Below are 23,776 nucleotides of genomic sequence, written 5' to 3'. Positions count from 1 at the left end.
AACTAGCCTTATTGCCCGTGAACTCTGGCACTTCAACACTGACGTCGATGAGCCCAGGACGCATGGAATTGGAATCGCCAAAGAACAAACTCGTTCACTGACTCTGAGCATCAACGAGCACCTCATGGCCTTCTGTCTGCAGCTTGCCAAGAACCAGCAGGCAATGGTCGTGAGTGCCTAAGCCTGAACCCTTGATGCCAATGAGGAGTCCAAGTAAGGCTTCAACTCCACCCTGCACACCATACTATCCAACATTCCTAAAGATAAGATCATTCTCCTTAGGGACTGCAACACCAGGGTTGGAAAGGACTTCTAATTCTGGAAAGGAACCATTGGAGAGGCAGGAACACCAGCTTATGATCACGAGCACACCGTTCCACTAAGACAATGTTAAAGAGTTCCTGGAGACATCCATGATCAAAGGTCGACTTAGCCATTGTCCGATCCAGGAACCAAAAGGATGCCCTCATCACCAAAGTGATGACCAGTACAGATGACTGCTGGACAGATTACCAGCTCATCCACTCTTCTATATTCATCAAACTCCACCAGAAACAGTGTAAGATGAAGAGACAGCTCAGAAAAAAAGGTCAACGTTGAGCGGCTTCAAGAGGCAAATATGCTAGTGAAATTCCAAAACTGTCTTCTTCAAAATCTCGCAATGTCCATTCTAATGGAGGAGGAGGAAAAGTGGAAAGAGCTGAAGGCAGCCAGCATCTCAAGCTATGAAGAAACCAGCGGCTACAAGACTAGAAAACACCAAGACTGATTTGACAAGAATGACTACAGTATCCAAGATCTCAACGAGAAGAGGAGGAAGGCTCTTAGTGCCTGGCAAAGAGGAGAACTCAAGAATCAGCCAAGGCAAAGTACAAAAAAGAACTAGGGAAATCAAGAACCAGTTGTGAATGGAGAAAGCTAAGGAACTACAACTCTTCGCTGACAAGCACGACACCCGGGCCTTCTTCAGTGCCACCAAGGCAATATATGGACCCAACATCCTAGGCCTAAAACCGGCGCAGAGTAAGAACGGAACACCCAAGAGACAGAGAACGCATCAGCTTTCGATGGAGTGAACAAATTCCTAAACCGTAATACAATCGTAGATGAGGACATGTTTGAGGAAATCCCCGAACTCCCCATGAATGACTATCTTGGACTCCTACCAAGCGTGGACGAAGTCAGGGTGACATGGTGGCATTGTGGTTAGCACTGCTGCCTCACGGCACCGAGAACCCGGATTCGATCTCAGCCGTCACTGTCCATGTGGAGTTTGCACATTCTCCGTGTCTGCATGGGTTTCACCCACTCAACTCCAAGATAATAGTAAAAATAATCTTTGCTAGTCACACGTAGGCTTACATTAACACTGCAATGAAGTTATTGTGAAAATCCCCTAGGTCGCCACACTCCAGCGCCTGTTTGGATTCACTGAGGGAGAATTCAGAATGCCCAATTCACCTAACAAGCACATCTTTCGGGATTTGTGGAAGGAAACCGGAGCACCCAGAGGAAACTCAGGAAGACACGGGGTGAACGTGCAGACTCTGCACAGACAGTGACCCAAGCTGGGAATCAAACCCGGGTCCGTGTGCTGTGAAGCAACAGTGGTAACCACTATGTTGCCCTGCGCAGGGTAGGTGGATTCGCCATGCTAAATTGCCCCTTAATGGGAAAAGAAAAAAAGAAAAAACAAAGCGTGGATGAAGTCGAAGCTGCCAAGAAGCACATGAAGAATAAAAAGCCGCAAGAGTTCAAGGATTCAAGCGGAGGTTTTCGCCCCTCATCTCCATCAGCGGTTCCTGAAAATCTGGGACAGAGAATGTCTGCTGACCTCAGGGATACAGTTATCGCCACCATCTTCAAGAAAGGAGACAAAATGGACTGTGGGTATTACAGAGGAATCTCCCTACTCTTCATCGCCAGGAAGATAAATCGCCCGAATCCTCATTAGCTGCCTTTTTTCAGTTTCTGAAGAAATTCTTCCAGGAAGCCGGTGCGGCTTCCAACCAAACCGTGGAACAGCGGACATGATTTGCTGCTCAGCGACTTCAAGAGAAATGCCAGAGTAACATTAACCACTCTGCATGGCCTTCATCGATCTGACCAAGGCTTTTAACTCGAGAAGTGCTATGTAAAACTCTCAAAGATTGGCTGTCCAGAGAAATTCATCAACATCCTCCGACTCCTCCATGACATGATGTCGGCGACAGTCCTCACCCAACCAAAAATGACAGAAACCAGAGGTCAAGACTGGACTCGAGCAGGGATGGGTCATTGCCTACACCATTTTTTTCATCCTCATCACCACCATCCTTCACTTGGTCAAGAACAAGCTTCCCAGTAGAGGGGACACCATCTACAGGATGTACGAAAACTTTTCAACCTCAACCAGTTGAAATCCAAGAGCAAACTGACAGAGACATCGCTTGTGAAACTTCAGTTCGCGGATGACATCGCCAGTTCCACTCTCTCAGAAGCCAATCTCCAATTCAGGCTTGACACCTTACATAGAACATAGAACAATACAGCGCAGTACAGGCCCTTCGGCCCACGATGTTGCACCGAAACAAAAGCCATCTAACCTACACTATGCCATTATCATCCATATGTTTATCTAATAAACTTTTAAATGCCCTCAATGTTGGCGAGTTCACTACCTTCTCAGAAGCATAACTAAAGAATCAGTCTCAGTCTTAACTTTAAGGCTCAACTCTTTTCACAACACGCCCCAGGACGAGATCCGTTATCTCCTTCTATCAAGATCAATGGAGAAACCCTTCCAAACGTGAAACAGCTGATATTGGGGAGGATATCCAACATTGTATCCAATCCGTGAGAGCCTCTTTCGAATGCCCAAGGGCGGGAGTCTTTGATGACCGTGACATCCGTGCTGACTCCAAGATCCTAGTGTACAAGGCAGTCATCCTCTCAACTCTTCTGTACGGCTCAGAAACTTGGACTACATTCAGACGCCACCTCAAGGCCCTGGAGAGGTACAATTAATGCTGTCTGAGACAGATTCTCCACATCAGTTGGAAGGATCAGCCAAAAATACTAAGCTGGGCCAGCCATGTGCTTCGGATGTCAGCAAATCTTCTTCGCCCAGCTCAAGGAAGATTCCAGAACATGAGAACAAATTAACAGTTTCAAAGACACCCTGAAGGCTTACCAAGGAATGCAACATAGACATCAATGCTGAGAAGAGATCTAATTTGAGGAACCTCCCAATTAAGTGACAAATTCTTAGAAGACACAGACGGCAAGAGGAGGCCTGGAAAAGGGGTACCAGTGATCTTGAGTCCAAGGACCGATCCCACCTCCCAGAAACAACTACCAAGTGTGCAGCTCAAGGATCGGGCTCATCAGCCATGCAAGGACCCACAAAACCTATGACCAGTAACAGAGTTAGTAACGATCACCGAAGAACAACACTGGTTTCCTACAATGAAAATATTGATTTATCAAACACTGATATGAATATCTGAACACTTTGTTCAGTTGGAGTGTCACAAAATTGAATATTTAAATCACATTTAAATAATCAATCTATTGGTAGACTGAATCCAAATCAGGAGGCCTGCATATTGCACTGTAACATTTGAGAACAGCTCAGTCATTAGTATGGGAAATACCTCCAAAGTAAACTTGGACTTACTTGCTTTAGATCTAAATTTAGTTAAATAATAGCAATAGACAAAGCAAAATTTCACCAGCAGCAAAAATTATAAGGGTTGTCCTCAATTCATACAGCTGATAAACATTTTTATAAACTAATTGAGCGTTTATTTCAGTCTAGGAGTTGTATTTTTATAAACTAATTGAGCGTTTATTTCAGTCTAGGAGTTGTATGCAAAAGACAAACCATATTTTTGTGAACTGACAACTATACACCATAAAAAGTGAATATACTACAAAAACACTTACATATATATTTGGCAGGGGACATTCCTTTCCAGCCAATTTAAAAGCAAAATGTGAAACTTGATAAATGTCAGGTCTCTTTTCTGGAGCTGGTTCAAGCATGTAGCCTTTTAAATACAAAAGTCCGAATTAAACAAATGTGCAAATGAAATGGAATAATTAAATGCATAGTATATTAAATTAGATTCACATTTCTTTCCATACCAAAGATACAGTTAACAAATTTGTAGTTATACACATGATATATAAAACATTGTGAATGCTTATGCTCTAGATAAACTACAAGATTAATGCAAACTAAAAATTTGTGAAATATTGCTTCAAAAGACATAGCAATCGAACAGCAAAACAAATGATTAGGCCATTTTGCAAGTTCTAAACAAGCACAAAAGTCAAATGCTGATCACGATCTGCGTTTAAAAAAAAAAACACACTTTGCAGTAATACATTTTTTTTTTTACATATGTTACAACCCCTGGGCTAGTGCGCGGTTAATTCCAGCCCCACTTGACCCCGGAGTCGCAACACAATTGAATTAACCAATAATTATTAGATAAATACCCAATGTCTTTGGCCCTTAGCTGCCAATAACTACAGTCACCAAGCTGGTAAAGTTAAACACAATTAAGTTTGTTCATAACAATAACTATAATTAAACATGCAGCAAATAAATCTAATGCCTAACCATCTCTCCCCTCCCAAAACTTAAACTCGTCACTTACACACACAGGGGAGTTAAATAATAAGCCAAACGGATAAAAGTCTAAGTTTCAGATGGTTGTCCTATGGCACACCTCAATTCTCTTCAATCTGAGCTTTCAGTTCAAGGGTTTCAATTTTCAGGAGAGTGAGAGAAAAAATGCGCTCTGAAAATAACCCCGCTCGGGCAGGACCCAATAGCCTCCTGTTACCAGGCAGAATACAGCCTTTGGGCCAATTCATTGGCCACCAGCCAACTCCCACCAATCTCTCGGGTGCTGGTTCTGCTGTCCAAAGCTAGCAGAATGTTCTCTTTTGAAGGGCAGCACGGTAGCACAAGTGGATAGCACTGTGACTTCACAGCGCCAGAGTCCCAGGTTCGATTCCCTGCTGGGTCACTGTCTGTGCAGAGTCTGCACGTTCTCCCAGTGTCTGCGGGGGTTTCCTCCCACAGTCCAAAGACGTGCAGGTTAGGTGAATTGGCCATGATAAATTGCCCTTAGTGACCCAAAAAAAAAGGTTAGGAGCAGTTATTGGGTTACGGGGATAGGATGGAAGGGAGGGCTTAAGTGGGTCAGTGCAGACTCAATGGGCCGAATGGCCTCCTTCTGCACTGTATGTTCTATGTAACGTTTGAATTACTAATTTCCCCTGATCAACTAAGTCCATTAAGCCTCCTTTGACCAAAATGATAACAGCAAAAAGAAACGAGGAAAAAGGGAAACAACAGGAAGGGTCCTTGCACTTTATAGTCTCATGTGATTTTACTAACTCAAATTTTCAATTTCCTATTTGCCAGATCCTGTCTTGAATGGACAGAAAACAAACCTGTTGTTCATGCTCAGCCAATTTTTATTTTCCTCTGGATAGGGAAGTAAACATACACTTTGTACTCCATGCACCGTCCTTCACTTGGAAGTGCTAGGTAGTTTCAGACTATTCCTGCTCAAGTCCTTTTTCAATACAAGTTGGAAGCTTATCATTTCCATCTTCTTTGGCAGTCCCTCCTGCTCGAGGATGACTTGCTCCCACTCGGGCCGGGTGAAGAGATAGATCAATCCTGGAGACTGTGGGGCAGGTGATGATTGATGAGTTGGTTGGTGAGGCACTCTGGATTCTGTGTACTTTTTCCCACTTGGCCTCCACGTGCTTCACTCTGTCACACAAGATGGTTGCCACCTTCTTCACCAGTTTGTGCGTTCCAAGGCAAGTGATTCCCTAGTGTCAGAGGGGATGTTTCATTTGAGACTTTTAGAGTGCCCTTGTAGCGTTTCCTCTGCTCTTCTAGTCATCGCTTGCCATTGCGGAGCTCGGAGTAGAACATTCGTTCAGAGAGTCTAGTGTCTGGCATGCGGACAATGTGGCCCACCCAGTTGGCCAAGCGTGACCAGTGTCTCAATACTCAGGCTATTGGCTCACGTCGGTATGCCTATCCTACCAGTGCATTGCAGAATTTTGCAGAGCCAACACTGATGATAGCTTTCCATAGATTTTTGTGCCTGCTGTACATGATCCATGTTTCTGACGCATACAGGAGGGCTGGGACCATGGCTGCTCTGTAGACAATGAGCTTGATATTGGATTTGAGGTATTGGTCTTCGAACACCATGTTTCTCAAGTATCTGAAAAATACACTGGTGCACTGAAGTCTATGTTGGATTTCATTGTCTATGTCTGCTCGTGCCAAGGAGAGGCTTCTGATGTATGGGAAATTGTGATCTTGTTGGGGGCCTCAACCATGGTTTGCAGTTCGGCCTCTGCACATCCGTGTACTGCAGCTCGATGACAGAAGTTTGGGTTGTCTTGGTTCTAACCTGGAGACATTGAAGGTTGAACAGTTTTCAGGTTGGCCTATAGGTAGTTCAGCTCTGGCAGCGAGTTCCATGGTGATGGGATGGAGTGTTGCAGCGAGGAAGATGGAGAAAGCTTTAGTGCATTGACGCAGCCCTGCTTACCTCCAGTTTGCACTCATATTGGGTCTGTGGGGAATCCATTATTGAGGATCATGGCTTGCAGGTCATCATGGAGCAGGCGGAGAATGACGACTAATTTCTGCGGGCAGCTGAATTTGAGGAGGATGTTCCACAATCTCTCATGGCTGATAGCATTAATGCTTCGGTGAGATCAAAGGTCAAAGTTTAGTGCTACTCCCTGCACTTTTTGTGTGCTCAAGATCATATCCATTGTGCCTCTTAATGAACAGAAGCCACATTGAGACTCAAGGAGGAGCTCTTCAGCCATTTGAAGAAGGGAGGTGAGGAGGACTCCAGCAATGACGTTTCGCGTGGCTGACAGTAGGGAAATCCTAATGTAATTTTCGCAATTGGACTCGTCTCCTTTCTTGAAGATCGTCATCGCGGCGTCCAAGATCTCCCGGCATGCTCTCGCCCTTCCTGTCAAGGGTGATGAGGTTGTGCATTCGTGTCAGGAGTGCCTCTCCACCGGTTTTAGTACTTCAGCAGGGATTCCATTTGTGGCAGAGGCCTTGTTTTTTCACTGTGAGTTGGTTTTTACGACCTCAGTGGGCTGGAGCTGTGCTAAAATAGATGGCATGTGTAGTATGTTGCGTGATGCCGTCAAGGGTACATGCGACAAAGGAGGTCCTTGAAGTGCTCTCTCCAGCGGGCATCGACTTTCTCTCCATTTTTGAGGCGTGCTTCCACATTCTTGGCTCTCAGTGGGGTAAGTCCCTGGGTACTTGGACCAAAGGTGACTTTATGGAGTCGGCGAGTTGATGAGTCTCCTGCACTCTTTCCATCCACCATCTGTTACTTATGTCATGAGACCTTCATTGCATCTCAGCCTTCAGTTGCCTGTAGGCTGTTTCCTCTTGGAGTTTTAGTGGAGCTGTCAGTTCAGGAACGATGTGCATTTGCCATCTGGAAGATCCTGGATCATAGAATCATAGAATTTACAGTGCAGAAGGAGGCCATTAGGCCCATCGAGTCTGCACCGGCTCTTGGAAAGAGCACCCTACTAAAGCCTGGGGGCTCTGGAGCGGTGAAGCAACTGTGCTAGCTACTGTGCTGCCATGCTGGATCTCCTGATCGTTCTCGTCGAACCAGTCTTGGGTATTTTCTGGTCATGGCACAGAGCGTGTCCTCGCAGGTGCTGACTATAGTAGCTTTTAGGACCAGGCGCTGCGGGCTCTGGCTCATTGGTCTTTGCCAGGTTGACTGAGATGCCAGCTGAGTAGGTTTTTCTTCTCAGGAGTCCAATGGTATGGGGTCTCCTGTGGCAGGGATTTTTCAGCCTCTGCCAGTTTGGGGCCAGACTGAAGGAGATGGAAGGCCAGATTAATTTGCGATCAGTCCAGCAGTTGTCGGTGTGGGTGATGCAGACACCTTTGTGGTCCCTCGCTCGGACAATGATGGAGTCTATTAGGTGCCAGAGCTTGGAGCTGGGGTTTTGCCATGAGGTCCTGTGCTCGTCTCTGATGGAACAGGGTGTTCGTTGTGACACGGTCATGTTGCAGGCATAACTTCAGGAGAAGAAATCAATTGGGGCTTGTTTTCTCGATACCTTTCCTGCCTGACACGCTTTTCCAAAATTGTGTGACCTTCCCCTCCCATTGAAGTCACCGAGTAGAATCAGCTCATCTCCCTTAGGGGTGCAAGGCAGCATTTGGTTGAGGCTGGAACAGAATTGCCTCTTTTGTCTCATCTGTTGCGTCTCAGGTCACGGCGTAGGCACCGACTGTCACGAGGTGCTCACACCCCCTGCAGGGGGACCTGTTCAGACGTCCGTCAAATTTGTTTTTTTATGGCAAAGCCGACCTCGTAGAGACTATATTCTTCTTCTGGTTTGCCTTTCCACAAGAAGGTGTATCTGCCACCATCTTCTATAAACTGGCCTTCTCCTGCCAATCGTGTCTCACTCAGGGTGGTAATATCAATGTTGTAGTGCTGAAATTCCCTGACTATGATGGCGGTGCAACGTTTGGGTCTGTCGCTATTAGGGTTGTCTACAAGGTTCCTAACATTCCAGGTCTTGAAATTCATTTGGGTGGAAGGTGCCTGTGCGTGGATTCTTTTAATACGGGTGGTCATTACCAACCATCTCACAGTACCAACGGAGCGAAGTCTTGGCCCAATGGCAAATCAGAGACGATTGGGCAATAGGCTCTGCTGTAGAACAGGGACTAACAAACACTCAACCCAGTCATCTGCCTGAGTGACGTCTTATGTCAGTGAGTAAAGAGATAGTCAAGCTCCTGCTGCTCTTCAGCAACCATCATTTCTATTCATCGCTTGTCAAATGGCAGTCATGATACTTAGCCACTTGTCATGATTTAAGTGTTTCACATATGCCATTATATTTTGGTTTTGAGTGTAATAGTATTATACCTAAACACTTTGCCATGCATTAAATTTGTTTTCTTTAACGATATTCAGCAGAGTACAAATGGAATATGGAGGTAAGCAATTTTGCATATTACAAATTTCTTCAAGTATTACAATTGAAATCAGGAGCGTATCTTTGTACATTAACAATGTATGTTGTTGCCATTTCCATTTTTGCCAGAAAAACATGAAACTTTCTAGCCACTTACTAGATCCCAAACTGGGCTATGCCTTGTCCAATTTCAATTAAATCACATCAACGGGAAAAGCACGCAAATAATTAACATTTTAGTATTTTAGGAATCAATATATTTCACAACCACTCCAATGGGATTAAATGGAGCCCAAAGGACTTTACAAAAAAAAATTTAGTGTACATACGTATTAAGCAGTGCAATTTCTGAGAATATTTGGAGCTGTCAGGCACAGTAAAGCTCCCATCACAGATTGCAACTTGGCTCTCTCCAAAGGGTAGAGTGAAGAAACAAAGTTTGTACAGCAAGCATCCAAGAGCCTAAAAATAAACCAAAAGACTATTTAGGCAGAAATATTTAATCAATTTAAAAAAAATAAAAATACAACAATCATTGCAACTTCAACAGTAAACCATTTAGCATGCGGTACTAAAAGCTTTTATGTAAAACTTTTGCATCAAATTAGTTTGCAGCCAATTAAGTCATAGCAAACCACAGATTCACTGTCTTGGTGTTAGGGAATGAGAGACCAGAACAGCATTTTTAATTAGCTCTAGATTGTGTGTCATTTATCTCTAATGATTCAACAATTCTTTTGTGTGCAAAGATGATTTGCCATTGACCAACTTTAAACAACAGCAAAAGCAGGCCTATGAACAAAGCATACTGAAGGATCTTGTTTGTTTCTCACCTTAGCCACAAGATGACCACAGTTGGCAAAACACTCATTACCTCAACTTACTTTGAGGAGGGGGGCAGGGATGGAGAGACAGATTACTTGCATATGTAACCTCAGTCACCTCCCTCAACAGCAAAACAGTCGAGGTCACCACCACAAACGTGCAGAGTTACCATTGGAGCCACATAGTTCAACAATGGTATAAGCGCTAATGACCAGATCATAGTGGCATTAAAAAGTTTTAATTGGTCTAATGCCAAGGTAAAGAAACTTGCCACAAAATCTTTAGCTAAAACTACTTCCTCACGCAAACCAGCCTCCCATTCATTGACTCGGTCTACAATTCCTGCTGCCTCGGAAAGGCAGCCAGGATAATTAAGGACCCCACGCACCCCGAACATACTCTCTCCACCTTCTTCCGTCAGGAAAAAGATGCAAAAGTTTGAGGTCATGTACCAACCAACTCCAGAACAGCTTCTTCCCTGCTGCCATCACACTATTGAATGGACCTACCTTGTATTAAGTTGATATTTTCTCTACACCCTAGCTATGACTGTAACATTACATTCTGCAGTCTCTCCTATCTTCCCTATGTACGGTATGCATTGTTTGTACAGCATGCAAGAAACAATACTTTTCACTGTATACTAATGCATGTGACAATAATAAATCAAATCAAGATCTTTGGAGGATTATTAAGCATCTGTACATTCTTATGGAAATATTGTTTCCATCATCATCTTCTGAAGGTTTACATCATGGCAGGAGATCTCACAAGCCTTGGTTTGCTCTTCTTGCTCCAAGGGCAGGCCGGGAATATTTCTCGTGCCCAGGACCAGCATGTGTGCAGGAAATACCTCCAGCTGCAGCTCCTGGAAGCCCAGGTTTCGGAGCTGGAGTGGTGGCTGGGGACACTGTGGAACATCTGCAAAGCGGAGAGTGTGGCGGATAGCACGTATAGAGAGGTGGTCGCACCACTGGCTCAGACTCCACAGGAATGAAGGGAATGGGTAACCACCAGGCAGAACAAGAGAGCTAGGCAGGCAGTTCAGGAATCTCCTGTGGCAATTCCTCTGCAAACAGATACACCGCTGTAGATACTGTTGAGGGGCATGACCTCTCTGGGGAATGCAGCAACAGCCAAATTTGTTACACCATGGATGGTTCTGCTGCAGATGGGAGGAATAAAAAGTATGATAATGCAATAGTTATATGGAATTCAATTGTAAAAGGAATAGAAAGGTGTTTCAGCGGTCGGAAATGAGACTCCAGGATAGTATTGTTGCATCTCTGGTGGTAGGGTCAAGAATATCTCAGAAAAGTTACAGGACATTCTGGAGAGGAGGGTGAAATACCAGTGGTCATGATAGACATCGGTGACTTCCAGTGGCGGCCATGAGGGAGTAGGTCGCACATTTGGTGGCTCACGCTTGTGACGGATATTTTGGACCTTTTCCCCCCGACTTTGTTCGGGATATTGTTGAGGGGCCGGTGATGGATGAGACTGAGGAAGAATCCCACCCAGTATATGGAGGCACGGTACAGAAGTGGATGTAAGGGAAGGAAGAACCGAATCGAGCAGACACGTGCAGATTCTGCAGCAAAGGAAATCATGACAGATCTGCAGAGTACTGGCTGGCAGCCCAGTGGACACTGGACCAGCTGGTGGAGTTTATTCAGGAGGGCTTTGCCAAGCAAGAAAAGGAATGCCTGGACCCGATCAAGGAGTCGATCACTCGGGTGGAGCATAAACTGGAAGCCCAAGATCAGGAGATGCAGAAGGTGGAGGAAATGGTGGCTGAGCATGAGGAACACCTAATTGCGCTGGAGGCGCAGATTGGGCTGATGAAAGAGTAACAGAAAAGGCTGCAAGACAAGGTGGAGGACCCAGAGAATAGGTCCCGCCAGCAGAACTTGAGGATCGTTACCCTCCCTGAGGGATGGGAGGGAAGGGACGCAAGGGCTTATGTGGCGAATATGCTCGAGAAGTTAATGACCTCTGGAAATGGACAGAACGCTTGCGAGGTTGCTGCGGGCGAATGAGCCACCAAGGGCGATGGTGGTACGAATGCAGATTCCTGGATAAGGAGCAAATTTTGCGTTGAGCCAAGCAGACACGGAGCTGTAAGTGGGAGAATAACATTCTGCGCATCTACCAAGATCTGGGTGCGGACCTGGCCAAAAGAAGAGCAGGTTTCAACCGAGTGAAATCGACACTTTTCAAGAGGGAGGTGAAGTTTGGTCTACTTTATCCAGCTCGTTTATGGGTCACCTATGAAGAGCGGCAATTTTACTTTGAGTCGCCGGATGAAGCAATAGAATTTGTGAAAAGCAAAGGTCTAGATAGAGGCTGATGCGGACTGCTCTTTGCTAGAGGGATTCTCCTAAAATTGTTCTTACTTTTGCACTACATGAGAAATGCCTTTTGTAACGTTTCTTTTGGGCTGTGTTAAGTTTCGTGAGTTAACTTTATACTGGTGGGGGAAGGGTGGGTGAATCTTTGACGTTTTGTCTTTGGATGTGTTTGGGTGGAAACGTGCCTTTCGAATAGGTATGTCCAAGCGGGGGGGGAGGGGGAGGGAGCAATAGGAGCTCGTTTAGCACAGTGGGCTAAGACAGCTGGCTTGTAATGCCGAACAAGACCAGCAGCGCGGGTTCAATTCCCGTTCCAGCCTCCCCGAACAGGCGGCGGAATGTGGCGACTAGGGGTTTTCACAGTAACTTCATTTGAAACCTACTTGTGACAATAAGAGATTATTATTAGGAGGTAAGATGTCTGGCGCCATGGGGTGGGGGGGGGAGAAGTCACCAAGCCAGCTGGGCGGGTTGGCTCACAGAAGCGCAGTGGGGGGGAGCAGGTTTAGTTTGTTGAAGGGGGTGGCATTTATTGTGCTGTTAACGGGGGTGGGGGGGGGGGGGAGATTGGGGGGAAATTGGTCTGCTGAAGGGGAGGGGCGGGTGCTTGGAGATAAATGGGAGGTCGGGGACGGAGGCTACCTGTTGGCGGGGCCGGAGGGAGCGCAGGGCATGAGCTGGAGGCTGGCCAAGGAAGGGGGATGGTTGATTTTGGGGGGGGGGGGGGGGGGGCAGCGGCCTCCCGACCAGGCGTATCACGTGGAATATCAGAGGGCTGAATGGGCCGGTGAAGAGGGTTCGCGTGTTCATGCATCTGAGGGGATTGAAGGCGGACGTAGTAATGCTACCGGAGACACACCCGAGGGTAATTGATCAGACCAGACTGAGGAAGGGATGGGTCGGGCAGGTATTTCACTCGGGGCTGGAAGACTAGAGGGGTCGCGATCCTGATTAATAAGAGAGTGTCATTTGAGGGAGAATAGTTGCGGATATGGGGGGGGTAGATACATCATGGTTAGCGGGAAGCTGGAAGGGTTGTGGTGGTGCTTGTGAATGTTTGACACACACCAAACTGGGATGATGTGGAATTTGGAAGACGGATGTTAGGGAAGATCCCGGATCTGGATTCACACAAGCTAATCATGGGCGGGGGCGATTCACTCTCCTCACTGACCAACGGTCAGTTGCCTCCACGTTCAGTGACATACAGCGGGGCAAGATCAAGAACGATAAGATATTGAGGTGGAGGATCGAACTCTCCACCGACAACTATGATATCCAGTATCGTCCTGGGAATCTTAATGAGCCTCCAGATGATGCCCTTTCCGACTGCGTCAGTAGACCGACTGCGGGCCCTCCACAATGACGTCTGTCACCCGGCTTTTCCATTATATCAAGGCCCGCAACCTGCCTTACTCCATCGAAGAGGTCAGGACCATGACCAGGGACTGCCAGGTCTGCGCGGAGTGCAAACCACACTTCTTTCGGCCAGACAGAGCACGCCTGGTAAAGCCCTCACGCCCCTTTGAACGCCTCAGCATTGATTTCAAAGGGCCCCTCCCCTCCACTGACCGTAACATGTACTTCCTCAACATCCTTGACATTTCCCCTTCACCATCCCATGCCCAGACATGACCTCTGCCACAGTCATCAAGGCCCTGAGCAGTGTCTTCACCTTGTTCGGTTTCCCCACTTACATCCATAGTGATCGGGGTTCCTCCTTCATGAGTGATGAGCTGCGTCAGTTCCTGCTTAGCAAGGGCATCGCCTCAAGCAGGACTACCAGCTACAATCCCCGGGGGAACGGACAGGTGGAGAGGGAGAACGCGACGGTCTGGAAGGCCGTCCTTCTTGCCCTAAGGTCAAGAGGTCTCCCAGTCTCCCGCTGGCAGGAGGTCCTTCCGAATGCGCTCCAATCCATCCGGTCGCTTCTCTGCACCGCTACTAATGTGACCCCCCCACGAGAGGATGTTTGCCTTCCCCAGAAGGTCCACCTGAGGGGTCTCGCTCCCGACCTGGCTGACGGTTCCAGGGCCCGTCCTCCGACAACAACATGTGAGGACTCATAAGTCGGATCCTCTGGTAGAGGGGGTCCTTCTCCTCCATGCAAATCCGCAGTACGCCTACCTGGCTCACCATGACAGGCGGGAGGACACAGTCTCCCTTCGGGATTTGGTACCCGCAGGTATCCCAGCGACTGTCACCGGCACTCCCAACACTATTCCCCCCCCCCTCTCCACTACTCCTCGACCCGTCCCTATACCCCCTTCCCCCGTTGCTGCCCACCCGCCTGAGAACACAGAAGCTGTCTTGCTCCCGGACACGCAGGCCTCAATGCTTCAGCCGACTACGATATCCACACCACAGTTGGAACTGAGGCGGTTATGGCGGACAATCAAAGCCCCCATCAGGCTCAATCTCTGACGCAGCCTGTTCACTTCACCCCCGCCGGACTTTTTAAAAAAAAAAACAGGGGGTGAATGTGGTGAAACTACTGTGTTGTATTGTGCTGCCACAGTATTACGTGTTGTACAGTATTGCCACTATATTACATGTTGTACGGTTTTGGCTCTGCCCGTGTCTCCTCCCCCTAGGGCCTGGGTATATAAGCTGCCGACCTCTCACACTGCCTCATTCTGGGGCACGCTGCCAGATCTGTTGTAAGTCAATTAAAGCCATAGTTAATTCACTCTGCGTTCTCCGTCTGAATTGATGGCATATCAGGTAGCAAAAAAGGAATGAGGTCCTAAAAGCGGAATATAGGGAGTTAGGAAGAAAGTTGAGAAGACGGACCTCTAAGGTAGTGATCTCAACCAGTGCTACGTGCTAGTCAGAATACAAATAGCAGGATATCGGATAAATAGTGGCTGAAGAGATGGTCTGTGGGGTGGGGTTCAGATTCCTGGGGCATTGGGATCGGTTCTGGGGGAGGTAAGACCAGTACAAACTGGACTGTTTACACCTGGGCAGGACTGGGACTGGGGTCCGAGGAGGAGTATTTGCTGGAGTGGTTGGGGAGAGTTTAAACTAATACGGCAGGGGGATGGGAGCCTATGCAAGGAGCCAGAGGAGGAAGAAATAAGGACAAAAAGACAGTAGTACAGCAATGGCAGGAGTTTCTGGGAGTAATTGAGGACACAGTACAGAGGTTCATCCCAAAGAAAAGAAAGGTTATCAGAGGGGGGGATTAGGCAGCCATGGCTGACAAAGGAAGTTAGGGAATGCATCAAAGCAAAAGAGAAAGCCTATAATGTGGCAAAGAGTAGTGGGAAGTCAGAAGATTGGGAAGTCTACAAAAACAAACAGAGGATAACAAAGAGAGAAATAAGGAAAGAGAGGATCAAATATGAAGGTAGGCTAGCCAGTAACATTAGGAATGATAGTAAAAGTTTATTTAAATACATTAAAAACAAACGGGAGGCAAAAGTAGACATTGGGCCGCTCCAAAATGACGCTAGTAATCTAGTGATGGGAGACAAGGCAATAGCTGAGGAACTAAATAAGTACTTTGCGTCAGTCTTCACAGTAGAAGACGCGAGTAATATTCCAACAATTCAGGAGAGTCAGGGGGCAGAGTTGAATATGGTAGCCATCACAAAGGAGAAAGTGCTAGAGAAACTAAGAGGTCTAAAAATTGATAAATCTCCAGGCCCAGATGGGCTACATCCTAGAGTTCTAAAGGAGATAGCTGAAGAAATACTGGAGGCGTTAGTTATGATCTTTCAAAAGTCACTGGAGTCAGGGAAAGTCCCAGAGGATTGGAAAATCGCTGTTGTAACCCCCCTGTTCAAGAAGGGAACAAGGAAAAAGATGGAAAATTATAGGCCAATTAGCCTAACCTCGGTTGTTGGCAAGATTCTAGAATCCATTGTTAAGGATGAGATTTCTAAATTCTTGGAAGTGCAGGGTCGGATTAGGACAAGTCAGCATGGATTTAGTAAGGGGAGGTCGTGCCTGACAAACCTGCTAGAGTTCTTTGAAGAGATAACAAATAGGTTAGACCAAGGAGAACCAATGGATGTTATCTATCTTGACTTCCAAAAGGCCTTTGATAAGGTGCCTCACGGGAGACTGCGGAGTAAAATAAGGGGCCATGGTATTCGAGGCAAGGTACTAACATGGATTGACGATTGGCTGTCAAGCAGAAGGCAGAGAGTTGGGATAAAAGGTTCTTTTTCGGAATGGCAACCGGTGACGAGTGGTGTCCCGCAGGGTTCAGTGTTGGGGCCACAGCTGTTCTCTTTATATATTAACGATCTAGATGATGGGAATGGGGGCATTCTGGCTAAGGTTGCCGATGATACAAAGATAGGTGGAGGGGCAGGTAGTATGGAGGAGGTGGGGAGGCTGCAGAAAGATTTAGACAGTTTAGGAGAGTGGTCAAAGAAATGACTGATGAAATTCAACGTGGGCAAGTGCGAGGTCTTGCACTTTGGGAAAAAAAAGAATAGAGGCATGGACTATTTTCTAAACGGTGACAAAATTCATAATGCTGAAGTGCAAAGGGACTTGGAGTCCTAGTCCAGGATTCTCTAAAGGTAAACTTGCAGGTTGAGTCCGTAATTAAGAAAGCAAATGCAATGTTGTCATTTATCTCAAGAGGCTTGGAATATAAAAGCAGGGATGCACTTCTGAAGCTTTATAAAGCATTAGTTAGGCCCCATTTAGAATACTGTGAGCAATTTTGGGCCCCACACCTCAGGAAGGAGGTATGGCACTGGCACTGGAGCGGGTCCAGTGGAGATTCACACGGATGATCCCAGGAATGGTAGGCCTAACATACGATGAACGTCTGAGGATCCTGGGATTATATTCATTGGAGTTTAGGAGGTTGAGGGGAGATCTAATAGAAACTTACAAGATAACGAATGGCTTAGATAGAGTGGACGTAGGGAAGTTGTTTCCATTAGCAGGGGAGACTAGGACCCGGGGGCACAGCCTTAGAATAAAAGGGAGTCACTTTAGAACAGAGAGGAGGAGAAATTTCTTCAGCCAGAGAGTGGTGGGTCTGTGGAATTCATTGCCACAGAGGGCGGTGGAGGCCGGGACGTTGAGTGTCTTTAAGACAGAAGTTGATAAATTCTTGATTTCTCGAGGAATTAAGGGCTATGGAGAGAGTGCGGGTAAATGGAGTTGAAATCAGCCATGATTGAATGGTGGAGTGGACTCAATGGGCCGAATGGCCTTACTTCCGCTCCTATGTCTTATGGTCTTAAAACAAAAGACAGAAAGGGGAATAAGAAAAGTGATAGCCAGATGAACCAAGAGCCAGATTCAAACAGAGCCACAGTGAAAAGTATTAAGAGGGGGACTTGTAATGTTAAAAAGACAAGCTTAAAGCCTTTGTGTTGTAAAGCGCAGAGCATTCGCAATAAAGTGGATGAACTAATCGCACAAATAAGATGTGAACTGGTTATGATATAGTCAGGATTACTGAGACATGGCTGCAGGGTGCCCAGAGATGGGAACGGAATGTCCAGGGTATTCAGTATTTAGGAAAGACAGACAAAAAGGATAACGCGGTGGGGTTGCATTGCTCATCAAGGAGGAAATTAACACAATAGTGAGGGAGGATATTAGCTCCGACAATGTGGAATATGCATGGGTAGAGCTAAGAAAACAGCAAAGGGTAAAAAACGTTAGTGGGTGTCAAATATAGACCCCCAAAGTGCAGGGAGATTTTTGCGAATGGCATTAAACAGGAAATTAGTGACGCATGTGATAAAGGAACAACTGTAATTCTGGGTGATTTTAATCTGCATATAGATTGGGAAAATCAAACTAGCCATAATACCACAGAGGAGTTGTTCCTGGAGTGGATGCGGGTTGGTTTTGCGGAAGAATATGCTGAGGAGCCAACTAGAGAACAGGCCATCCTAGACTGGGTTCTGTGTAATGAGAACGGAACCATTGACAATCTAGTTGTGCGAGACCCCCTTGGGGATGAGCGACCACAATATGATAGAATTTTTCATCAACGTGGTGAGTGAAGTAGTTGATTCTGAGACTAGGGTCCTGAATCTTAAGCTAACTATGATAAAATGAGGCGTGAGTTGGCTATGATCGATTGGGGAATGTTACTTAAAGGATGACAGTGGATAGGCAATGGCAAACATTCAAACAGAGCATGGAGGAACTGCAACAATTGTTTATCCCTGTCTGGCACAAAAGTAAAACAGGAAAGATGGCCAATCCATGGTTTACAAGGAAAATTAGGGATAGTATGGGCAGCACGGTAGCACAGCGGTTATCACAGTGGCGTCACAGATCCAGGGTCCCAAGTTTGATTCGCGGCTTGGGTCGCTGTCTGTGTCGAGTCTGCACGTTCTCTCCATGTCTGCGTGGGTTTCCACCGGGTGCTCCGGTTTCCTCCCACAAGTATCGAAAGACATGCTGTTAGGTAATTTGGACATTCTGAATTCTCCCTCTGGGTGTACCCGAATAGGTGCTGGAATGTGGTGACTAGGGGCTTTTCACAGTAACTTGATTGCATATTAACGCAAGCCTATTTGTGACAAAAGGTTATTATTCGATCCAAGGAAGTAGCATACAAATTGGCCAAGAAAAACAACAGGTCTGAGGATTAGGAGCTGTTTAGAATTCAGCAAAGCAGGACCAAGGGATTGATTAAGAAGGGAAAATAAGTTCTCAGGGAACATAAAAACTGACTGTAAAAGTTTCTATCAGTACATGAGGAGAAAAAAATTGGTGAAGAAAAATGTGTGTCCCTTACAGTCAGAAACAGGGAAATGTATTGCAGGGGACAAAAATAAAACAGCTGATCAACTAAATACATATTTGGGTCCTGTCTTCACAAATGAGGACACAAATAAGATACCAGAAATGTTGGAGAATGCAGGGTTTCGTGAGAAGGAGGAACTGAAGGTAATCAGTATCAGTAGAGAAATGGTGTTGGAGAAATTGATGGGATTGAAGGCTGATAAATCCCAAGGGGCCAGATAATCTACATCCAAGGTACTCAAGATGGCTCTAGAAATAATGGATGCATTGGCGGTCACCTTCCAGGATTCTATAGACTACGGAACAATTCCTGCAGATGTAGGGTGGCTAATGTAACTCCACTATTTAAAAAGGGAGGTCAAGAGAAGGCAGGGAATTACTGACCAGTAAGCCTAACTCAGTAGTGGGGAAAATTCTAGAATCCATTACCAAAGATTTTATAGCAGAGCACTTGGAAAACAGTGGCATTATCGGACAGAGTCAGCTTGGAATTATGAAGGGAAATCATGTTTAACAAACCTACTGGAATTCTTCCAGGATGTAACTAGTAGAATTGATGAAGGGTTGCCAGTGGATGTGGTGTATTTCAGAAGGCTTTTAACAAAGTCCTGCATTAAGGATAGCATGTAAACTTAAAACGCATGGGATTGGGGGTAGTGTATTGAGATGGAAAGAAAACTGGCTGGCAGACAGGAAACAAACAGTAGGAATGAACGGGTCTTTTTCAAATTGGCAGGCAGTGACTAGTGGGGTACAGCAGGGATCAGTGCAAGGACCCCAGCTATTCACAATATATATCACAGATTTAGATGAGGGGACAAAATGTCATCCCTCCAAATTTTCAGATGACACCAAGTTGGGTGGGAGGGCGAGCTGTGAGGAGGATACAGACAGAGATTCTTCAGTGTGATTTGGACAAGTTGAATGAGTGGGCAAATGAATGGTAGATGCAGTAAAATTTGGATAAATGAGAGGTTATCCATTTTGGTAGCAAAAACAAGGCGGAAGATTATCTAAATGGCCATAAATTAGGAGGGGAACGTGCAGCGAGACCTGGGTGTCTTCATACACCAGTCACTGAAGGTAAGCATGCAGTACAGCAGGCGCTAAAGAAGGCAAATGGTATGCTGACCTTCATTGCGAGAGGATTAAAGTACAGAAGCAGGGATGTCTTGCTGCAATTATACAGGGCCTTGGTGAGGCCACACCTGGAATAGTGTGTGCAGTTTTGGTCCATTTAGGACAGAGATGAGGAGAAATTTCTTCACCCAGAGTGTGGTGAGCCCGTGGAATTCGTTACGACAGGAAGTAATCAAGTCCAAAACAGTGTGTGCTTTCAAGAAGCAGTTAGATAAAGCACTTAGGGCAAAGGGGATCAAAGGAAATGGGGGAAAGCGGAATTAGGCTATTGAGATGGATGATCAGTCATGATCATAATGAATGGCGGAGCAGGCTTGAAGGGTCGAATGGCCTTCTGCTGCTCCTATTTTTTTCTCTGTTTCTCTGTTTATTTTGAAAGGAAAATCTGATGACAAAATGTTACTTGCTAAATTGCTGAAAATGTGGAACAGATCTTCAAGTTGAAGAAGCAATTCAATCTTTTGAGAAGCATGCATGGGAAAATAAGTGTGTCCAATTCTGAAAGGAATCAAGAGTAAAACATCAATCACAGAAAAATACAGTGCAGAAAAGGCCATTCAGCCCATCGAGTCTGCACCGCCACATGAAAGGCACCTGATCTACCAATCCTAATCCCATTTGCCAGCACTTGGACCAGAGCCTCGAATGTTAAGACGTGCCAAGTGATCATCCAGGCACTTTTTAAAGGAAGTGAGGCAACCCGCCTCTACCACCCTCCCAGGCAGTGCATTCCAGACAGTCACCACACTCTGGCTAAAAAAGCTTTTTCTCAAATCTCCCCAAACCTCCCGCCTCTCACCTTGAACTTGTATCCCCTCGCAGCCGACCCTTCAACTAAGGGGAACAGCAGTTCCCTATCCACCTTGTCCATGACCCTCATAATCTTGTACACCTCAATCAGGTCGCCCCTCAGTCTTCTCTGCTCCAGCGAAAACAACCCGAGCCTATCTAACCTCTCTTCATAACTTAAATGTTCCATCCCAGGTGAAACGCCTCTGCACCCGCTCCAGTACAATCGCATCTTTCCGATAATGTGGCGACCAGAACTGCACACAGTACTCTAGCTGTGGCCTCACCAATGTTCTATAAAACTCCAAAATGACTTCCTTGCTTTTGTAATCTATGCCACGATTGATAAAGGCAAGTGTACATATGCCTTTTTCACCACCCTATTAACCTGCCCTTCTGCTTTCAGAGATCTATTTACAAACACACCAAGGTCTCTTTTGTTCCTCAGGATTTCCCAGTCTGGTGCCATTCAATAAATATTTCCTTGTCAAATTGCTCCTTCCAAAGTGTAACACCTCACACTTTCCAGGATTAAATTCCACCTGCCACGTTTCTGCCCATTTGACCATCCCGTCTATATCTTCCTGACTCTCAGCCTCACTGTTAACTACCCGGCCTATCTTTGTATAATCTGCAAACTTACTGAATCCACCGCCCACATAGTCATCTATGTCATTTATATAGAAATGATAAATAATAGGGGACCCAGCACAGATCCCTGTGGTTCGCCACTGGACACTGGCTTCCAGTCACTAAAGCAGACTTCTGTCATCACCATCCGTCCCCTACAGCTCAGCCAGCTTTGAATCCACCTTACCAAGTTACCCTGTATCGCATGTGCATTTGCCTTCTTTACAAGTCTCCCTTGTGGCACCTTGTCAAAAGTTTTGCTGAAATCCATGAAAACTACATGAACTACACTACCCTCATCTACACACCTGGTCACATGCTCAAAACGTTCAGTCAAATTTGTTAAGCATGACAAATGCTGACTATTCCTGATCAAACCTTGCCTCTCCAAGTGGATAGATTCTCTCCTTCAGAATTTTCTCCATTAGTTTCCCCACCATTGACATGAGACTAACTGGTCTGTAGTTCCCTGGCTTATTCCTAGAGCCTTTCTTAAATAGTGGGACCACATTCGCGGTTCTCCAGTCCTCTGGCACCTCTCCCGTGGCCAGAGAAGAATTACAAATTTGGATCCAGTCTTCTGATGGACATTGAAGTCCATCAAGGGTACATTTTGTGCCCTTGTTATCTTATTCCAAATTGTGTTCAACGTGGAAGGGCACAATTTCATCTGCTGAGGCAGAATGGTAGGTGGTAATCAGCACAAAGATTCCCGAGACCATGAGACGTCATGAATTCCAGAGTCAATGTTGCGGACTCCATCCTGACAGTATACCATTGTGCCATCACCGCTGGTGGTTGTGATTTGTCAATGGGACAGCTATAAGTAGGGATGATGATGGAACAGTTTGGGACATTGGTAGTAAGATATTAGGTGAGTATGATTATGTGAAGCTGTTGCTTGACTAGTCTGTACGACAACTCTTCCAATTTGACACATCCCCAGATGTTCCCTATTCATTTCAAACTTTTTTCCAAGTTTGCATGATGGAGATATATTGACAGATTAATTCAATAGGTATGCTCCACCACAAATTGAAATTCAGTGAAAAGTGAATAGCAATTACAAGTATCTATTGCTAGAAGTTCAAAGTGGATAATGCATCCTGGCTACTTCCTTAAGTTCCATACATCATAGATGCTAATTTTCAGCCAATTTGATCCACTCAACTGAAAATCAAGAAATGGTTGAGCTCATTAGTTACAGCAAAGGCTATGTGCTCCAGAACTAGCCACACCTTTGCTTCAAGCTGTAGCACTTGCATCTGTCTGACAATATGGCATACTGCCCAAGTAATTCCCATTGATAAAAAGCGGAATAAACAAGCCAATTATCGTTCCATCGGTCTACACGCAATTATCAATAAAGTACTGGAAGGGTGTCATTGGCAATGAGAATGCAACACTTTGAATAACCTGCTCATCGATGCTCAATTTAGATTCCGCCAGAACCACTCAACACAAATTTCTAAGAATAGCTATACCTCTACCTATTTCAAACCTATCTAGTCCAAAGATGTGTAGGTTAGGTGGATTGGCCATAATAAATTCCCCCTTTGGGTAGGTTTGCAGGAATAGGATGAGGAATTGGGCCTAGGTAGGGGGTCTTTCAAAGAATCGGTGCAGACTCGATGGGCCAAATAGCCTCCTCCTGCACTGTCGGGATTCTATGATTCTATACTATTTGTTTCAGAGAGGATTCATTTCCTATGGATTGATTAGCAACTTCTATGGTTGTCCTTTCAATCTGAGGAACATTCAATAGAAATGTTCTACATTAGAAAAGATTTAATTGTTCCAGTGATGTGCTGAGCAGACGCACATCAGGTGGCTCTCCTCCAGAACACAACCACATTTGCATTTTTAGTCAAAATTAGCCCCAAAATGCGGACTTATCTCACCCACGGTTAAGAAAGAGAAAGGATAGAAACAACATACCAGCAAACGGGAGCTCGAGAGGCTGCAGAGGTGGCAGCAGCGGAGGGAAAAGGCATGAGCAACGGGTGGACGAGTCGGCGGACCCATGAGGCAAGGAGTACCCGGCTACCCCACAGAGAGGGGGACAGACGACCTGAACAAAGGCCTCCCTCCACCCGGAGATGGATGGAAGACATTCCTGACGAAGGACCTGACGGCGATGAGGGAGGGCGGTAAAAGTAGAAATCCAGGTGGCAGTGACGGAGGTCGCCATGCAGACAGTGATTGATGGAATGGAGACGTTGGAGGCTCAGGAGAAGACGATCCTCGGGCTGGAAAAAGCATTGATGGACCAGAGCGACAGG

The 23,776-nt window shown here is 45.9% G+C and overlaps 1 protein-coding gene across 6 annotated transcripts in view; it reads right to left on the bottom strand.

Annotated features, from left to right (window-relative positions):
* The window catches only part of bmp2k (BMP2 inducible kinase), a 192,648-nt gene that overhangs the window by 48,698 nt on the left and 120,174 nt on the right, over positions 1–23,776 (bottom strand). For all 6 annotated transcript variants that reach the window (XM_072496221.1, XM_072496223.1, XM_072496225.1 and 3 more), the window contains 2 exons: positions 9,348–9,480; positions 3,928–4,031 (listed from right to left, as the gene is read on the bottom strand). In XM_072496221.1, the coding sequence (XP_072352322.1) occupies positions 3,928–4,031; positions 9,348–9,480 (237 nt within the window). The remainder of the gene's footprint in view (positions 1–3,927; positions 4,032–9,347; positions 9,481–23,776) is intronic.

The sequence above is a fragment of the Scyliorhinus torazame genome, chromosome 3 (genome assembly GCF_047496885.1).
Source record: "Scyliorhinus torazame isolate Kashiwa2021f chromosome 3, sScyTor2.1, whole genome shotgun sequence".
NCBI classification, from domain to species: Eukaryota; Metazoa; Chordata; class Chondrichthyes; order Carcharhiniformes; family Scyliorhinidae; genus Scyliorhinus; species Scyliorhinus torazame.
This window is presented reverse-complemented; position numbering and strand designations above follow the sequence as displayed.